This window comes from Portunus trituberculatus, chromosome 12, assembly GCF_017591435.1.
Source record: "Portunus trituberculatus isolate SZX2019 chromosome 12, ASM1759143v1, whole genome shotgun sequence".
NCBI lineage: Eukaryota > Metazoa > Arthropoda > Malacostraca > Decapoda > Portunidae > Portunus > Portunus trituberculatus.
In genome coordinates this window covers 5,513,039-5,519,591 of record NC_059266.1, presented here as the reverse complement: position 1 = coordinate 5,519,591, position 6,553 = coordinate 5,513,039, and the positions used below count along the sequence as shown (strand labels likewise).

The 6,553-nt window shown below is 45.6% G+C and overlaps 1 protein-coding gene across 1 annotated transcript; it reads left to right on the top strand.

The window, feature by feature from the left end:
- Positions 1-692: 692 nt before the first annotated feature.
- On the top strand, positions 693-4,606 carry LOC123502614 (octapeptide-repeat protein T2-like). The gene is made up of 5 exons (XM_045251779.1): positions 693-836; positions 2,263-2,397; positions 3,657-3,775; positions 3,858-4,255; positions 4,347-4,606. Exons 1-5 carry the CDS (start codon positions 693-695, stop codon positions 4,604-4,606), a joined length of 1,056 nt encoding a protein of 351 aa, XP_045107714.1.
- Positions 4,607-6,553: the final 1,947 nt, after the last annotated feature.

The window sequence follows — 6,553 nt, the reverse complement described above, 5'->3', positions numbered from 1 at the left end:
TGTGTGTGTCTCTCTCTCTCTCTCTCTCTCTCTCTCTCTCTCTCTCTCTCTCTGTGGCATCCATGAATGAATAATTTTCTATTCAGTAGTAGTAGTAGTAGTAGTAGTAGTAGTAGTAGTAGTAGTAGTAGTAGTAGAAAAAGAAAAGAAAAGAAAAGAAGAGATGAGAAAAGAAAAGAAAAGAGGAAGAACAAGAGCAAGAACAAAAACAGGAACAAAAAGGAAAAGACGAAAGATGATGATGATGATGATAATGATAATGAAAATGATGATGATGATAATGATGAATAATGATAACAATAATAATGATAAACAAAAAAACACGCAAAAAACACGTCATGAAAAACAAGAAAAAAAGAGAAAAAGAAAAAGAGAAAGAAACATTATTAACCCTACGTTTCCATCAACCATCCTTCCTTCCTTCATTCATTCATTCATTCCTTCCTTCATTCATTCATTCATTCCTTCACAAAACAAACCACCAAAACACCAAAAAACACCAAAAAACACCAAAAACAACAACAACAATTAAACCTCCCAAACATGCACCACACCTTACAACCCACCACAACACCACCACCACCACCACCACCACCACTAACCCACCCTCCCTTAGCCCCTCTCCCTATGCCCCCACGCCCCTAACGCCCCCACCCAGTAAATCAGCCCCCCAATTCTCCCGGACGTAACAGATGGCGCCTAATCAATCGGGAAGAGGAGGTGGTTTCGATCTGAGGGCGCGGGCGGAGGTGGGAACGCGGGCGGGTGGGCGGCGTGGAGGGCGTTGGGTGGGCAAACACATCATGAGAACAGTGGGTGGGCAGCGAGGCGATCAGGTGTGTGTGTGTGTGTGTGTGTGTGTGTGTGTGTGTGTGTGTGTGTGTGTGTGTGTGTGTGTGTGTGTGTGTGTGTGTGAGAGAGAGAGAGAGAGAGAGAGAGAGAGAGAGAGAGAGAGAGAGAGAGAGAGAGAGAGAGAGAGAGAGAGAGAGAGAGAGAGAGAGAGAGAGAGAGAGAGAGAGAGAGAGAGAGAGAGAGAGAGAGAGAATTGTTAACTTGCATTCAAATGAAGTAGTAGTAGTAGTAGTAGTAGTAGTAGTAGTAGTAGTAGTAGTAGTAGTAGTAGTAGTAGTAGTAGTAGTAGTAGTAGTAGTAGTAGTAGTAGTAGTAGTAGTAGATCACCAATAGCACCACCACCCACTGTAACAACAACACTAATAACAACAACAACAACAACAACAACAACAACAACAACAACACCACACCACCAGCAAGAACAAGAAGAGAAAGAAGGACACGATGGTGGTGGTGGTGACGGTGGTGATTGTGGTGACGATGATAATGGTGGTGATGCAGCTAGACAGATAAGAGGAAGGGGGGTGGGGAGGAGGCACCGTTACACTGACTTACCACCATCAATAAGGCAACAGTTGATAACCTCGGAGATAATACATTGATAACACGCACCACTCGGAATGAAAGCTGTCTTATTGCTATTTTTATTATTATTTTCACTATTATTATTATTACTATCATTACTACTACTATTACTACTACTACTATTTCTTTTCCTTCTCTTCTGTTTCTCTATTAATAATCGAAATATTTTTTATATATTTGAAAGCCGTTTTTGTCTTTCCTGTCTGTCAGTCTGTCTGTCTAAATAGATTATCTCCAGCCTTTATTTTATTTCTTCAGTCTGTCTGTCTGTCTGTCTGTCTGTCTGTCTGTCTGTCTATGTATTCCTTTGTCTATCTGTCTGTCTGTCTAACAATTTGTCTATCTTTTATATTTTCTATTTATAAATTCACGTGTCTATCTGTCTGTTGGTGTCTGTCTAGTGCATGTCTGTCTGTCTGTCTGTCTGTCTGTCTGTCTGTCTGTCTGTGTCCCTGATATCACAAATTTCTATACAAAAACAAACTATAACAAAAAAAAACACGAGAACCCAATGTGTGTGTGTGTGTGTGTGTGTGTGTGTGTGTGTGTGTGTGTGTGTGTGTGTGTGTGTGTGTGTGTGTGTGTGTGTGTGTGCGTGCAGGTAAGCAGGTTTGTGTACGCACGCTTACCTGCCTGTCTATCGCAGCTGTCTATCTACTCATACACCTGTTACCACGTATGTTTTCTCTCCCTCTCCCTCTTACCTCTCCCTCACTCTCCCCCTCACCTCTCCACACCTCCATTCTCCCTACAACCTTTCTTTCTCCTTATCCTCCCCCTCCCACAGCTAACTTCCTCCCACTCACCCCCTCCCCATGTCCCCAGAACCTCCCCAGTCCCTCCCCAGTCCCTCCCCAGCAACCTCCCCCACCATTCCCCACCTCCCCTCCCCCCGCCATACATCTCAAGGCACTGAAAGGTGTCTGGGTGTTGTTCCAGGCCCCAGTCTCACCCCCAGGGGTTGGTGATTGTCGGGGTGGCCCCCTGCCCCGCTAACCACAAACCCGGGGCTCCCCAGGGCGTCCGCCGCACCCCAGGAGCCCGTGGTGGTGGTGGTGACTTAAGGTGAGGGGGTGGATGGGAGAGAGAGAGAGAGAGAGAGAGAGAGAGAGAGAGAGAGAGAGAGAGAGAGAGAGAGAGAGAGAGAGAGAGAGAGAGAGAGAGAGAGAGAGAGAGAGAGAGAGAGAGAGAGAGAGAGAGAGAGAGAGAGAGAGAGAGAGAGAGAGAGAGAGAGAGAGAGAGAAAAGATAGAGAGACACACACACACACACACACACACACACACACACACACACACACACACACACACACACACACACACACACACACACACACACACACACACACACACACACACACACACAATAATAATAATAAAAACATAAAAGCAAACAACTTCACTTCATGACACACCTGAACAAACACACAACACACACACAAACAAACACACAAACAGGTAACAACAACAACAACAACAACAACAAAACAACAACAACAAACCAATCGAATAACTCCATAAAGAAAACGAGCCACAAATATGCAGTGGCACACACACACACACACACACACACACACACACACACACACACACACACACACACACACACACACACACACACACACACACGAGGAAGTAAAAGTAAAAAAATAAGTAAAAAAATGACGATGAAGGAAAAAGACAGGAAAAGGAAGGAAAATGAAGGAGAGAGAGAGAGAGAGAGAGAGAGAGAGAGAGAGAGAGAGAGAGAGAGAGAGAGAGAGAGAGAGAGAGAGAGAGAGAGAGAGAGAGAGAGAGAGAGAGAGAGAGTAATTAAAACCAGCTAACAAAAGCACATAAATAAATAGGGAGACAGAAAAACAGAGAGACAGAGAGAAAGAGAGAGGAAAGGAGGAGGAGGAGAAGGAGGAGGAGGAGGAGGAGGAGGAGGAGGAGGAGGAGGAGGAGGAGGAGGAGGAGAGGAAGGCAATTAGTTGGGCGGAGAAAAACAATGAGGCAGAAGCGAAGGTGGAGATAACTTCCTTCTCCTCCCAATATATTGAGGAGGAGGAGGAGGAGGAGGAGGAGGAGGAGGAGGAGGAGGAGGAGGAGGAGGAGGAGGAGGAGGAGGAAATAAGTTGGAGTAAAGGAGAAGAGTGAGGAAAGAAAATATGAAATGAGAAAGAAGATGACCAGTGTGAGATACTGAGAGCTAAAGGAGAGAGAGAGAGAGAGAGAGAGAGAGAGAGAGAGAGAGAGAGAGAGAGAGAGAGAGAGAGAGAGAGAGAGAGAGAGAGAGAGAGAGAGAGAGAGAGAGAGAGAGAGAGAGAGAGAGAGAGAGAGAGAGAGATACTTGATTGGGTGGGAGGAGCGGAGAGAGATAGGTAGAGAATGAAACCAAACATAAATTTACCACTTTATATAGAGAGGTTTGTTAAGAGAGAGAGAGAGAGAGAGAGAGAGAGAGAGAGAGAGAGAGAGAGAGAGAGAGAGAGAGAGAGAGAGAGAGAGAGAGAGAGAGAGAGAGAGAGAGAGAGAGAGAGAGAGAGAGAGAGAGAGAGAGAGAGAGAGAGAGAGAGAGAGAGAGAGAGAGAGAGAGAGAGAGAGAGAGAGAGAGAGAGAGAGAGAGAGAGAGAGAGAGAGAGAGAGAGAGAGAGAGAGAGAGAGAGAGAGAGAGAGAGAGAGAGAGAGAGAGAGAGAGAGAGAGAGAGAGAGAGAGAGAGAGAGAGAGAGAGAGAGAGAGAGAGAGAGAGAGAGAGAGAGAGAGAGAGAGAGAGAGAGAGAGAGAGAGAGAGAGAGAGAGAGAGAGAGAGAGAGAGAGAGAGAGAGAGAGAGAGAGAGGCTGTCAGTGGCTCTGTAATCCCGGAAGGTTTCAATTTGGAAAGTTAATGAGAAAGAGAAGGTTTCCATACGGTACTTAAGTTTCCATTAGAGAGAGAGAGAGAGAGAGAGAGAGAGAGAGAGAGAGAGAGAGAGAGAGAGAGAGAGAGAGAGAGAGAGAGAGAGAGAGAGAGAGAGAGAGAGAGAGAGAGAGAGAGAGAGAGAGAGAGAGAGAGAGAGAGAGAGAGAGAGAGAGAGAGAGAGAGAGAGAGAGAGAGAGAGAGAGAGAGAGAGAGAGAGAGAGAGAGAGAGAGAGAGAGGAGAGAAAAAATTACCTTAGACACAGTAGGGAGGGAGAAAGATTTGTGTTGAGGGAGAGAAGAAATGGGTGTTTTACTCGAGAGAGAGGGAGAGAGAGCGAGAGGGAGAGGGAGAGGGAGAGAGGGAGAGAGGGAGAGGGAGAGGGAGAGAAAAGAAAAAAAGATAGGAAGGTAAATTACGAGAAGGCAATACACCACCAATACTGCCATACGTCTTCAGGAGGAGGAGGAGGAGGAGGAGGAGGAGGAGGAGGAGGAGGAGGAGGAGGAGAAGGAGGGAGACAAGAACGAGCAGAAGAAATTACTCTGGAGGAGGATTAGAAAGAAAATATAGATAACAGGAGGAGGAGGAGGAGGAGGAGGAGGAGGAGGAGGAGGAGGAGGAGGAGGAGGAGAGACAAGGTTGTGAAAATAGGACAAAAAATGACTAAGAACGTGAAAATAAATGAATAGGGAAAATAATAAAAAGAAAATGGGAGGAGGAAAATTGGAGGAGGAATAAGGGGAAAGAAAAATGAAGAAGAGGAAATGAAGGAAGAGAAGAAAGAAAAAGGAGAGAAGATGGATAAAGAATAAGAGGAGAGCAATTAAACGGGAAAATAAGATAAGTGACTAACAGAGGAAGAGGAAAAGGAGGAGAAATAATAAAAAGGAGATAAAAAAAATGCCGATAATAATAAAAATAATCAAACACCTTAGTCTTACACTCTCCTCTCCCTTTTCCTCTCCCTCCTCTTTCTTCTCTCCCTCTTCTTCATTTTCCTCTCTTCTCTCTGCCTCTTAGCACCTCCTCCATTTTTCTCTTTTGTTATCCCTGCCTCTCCCTTTCCTCTTCCTTTTTCTCTCCCTCTCTCTTCTCCTCCCTTTATCACTTCCTTCTCTCCCTTTCCCTCTTCTCTCTTGCACTATCTCCACCTCTCCATTTCTCTTTCCCTTCATCACTCCCTCCTCTCCCTCTCCCTGCTCTCCCTCCCTCTCCCCCGGTGTTTGTTCTAAGGCACCTCCTCCTGACACCTGGCCCCAAACAAAGCGAGGTTACCTGGGCCAATATCAATTAATCACTCTTATCATGTTACCTGTGCCGATCATCCCTTGAGGCGCCAGGTGTGTGTGTGTGTGTGTGTGTGTGTGTGTGTGTGTGTGTGTGTGTGTGTGTGTGTGTGTGTGTGTGTGTGTGTGTGTGTGTGTGAGAGAGAGAGAGAGAGAGAGAGAGAGAGAGAGAGAGAGAGAGAGAGAGAGAGAGAGAGAGAGAGAGAGAGAGAGAGAGAGAGAGAGAGAGAGAGAGAGAGAGAGAGAGAGAGAGAGAGAGAGAGAGAGAGAGAGAGAGAGAGAGAGAGAATTAGGGAGAAAAGGATAAAAAAAAAGTAAGGAAGAGGATGAAAGAGAAGGAAGATGAGAAAGATGAGAAAATGGGAAGAGGAAAGAAAAGAAAGAGAAAAGGAAAGGAAAAGAGGAAAAGAAAAGAGGAAAGGATGGGAAGAAAGAAGGGAATATGGGAAGGTATGGCAAGGTAAGGTGAGGTAAGGTAAGATAAAGAGGAGGAGGAGGAGGAGGAGGAGGAGGAGGAGGAGGAGGAGGAGGAGGAGGAGGATGCCGCCACGTTAATTGTGTGGTAGAGACAGGTAAGCTAGCAGGTAAATAGTCACCTGGCCCCAAGCACCTCCTCACTGACTGACTGACTGACTGACTGACTGACACTCTAATACTCCAAATGACTCACATACTTACTGATTGACTGACTGACTGACTGACGCTAGTGACAACCCCGTGAGGACTATAAACTGACTGACTGACTGACTGATTGACTAACTGACTGACTGACTAACTGACTGACTGACTGACTGACTGACGCTAGTGACTGATCCCCGTGAGGACTATAAACTGACTGACTGACTGAGTTGACTGACTGACTTTCTAAAATTTGACTGAAACTAAAATGCTTGACTGAAATATTTGACTGAATGGTAAGCTAACTATTCCACATTAAATGAAGACTGAC

Coding starts and splice junctions, on each gene's coding strand:
- LOC123502614 (XM_045251779.1), top strand. CDS start 693: ATGGCGCCTAATCAATCGGGAAGAGGAGGTGGTTTCGATCTGAGGGCG. Junction 2,398..3,656: donor CCCCAGTCTCACCCCCAGGG/GTTGGTGATTGT, acceptor GAGAGAGAGAGA/GAGAGAGAGAGAGAGAGAGA. Junction 3,776..3,857: donor AGAGAGAGATACTTGATTGG/GTGGGAGGAGCG, acceptor TTGTTAAGAGAG/AGAGAGAGAGAGAGAGAGAG.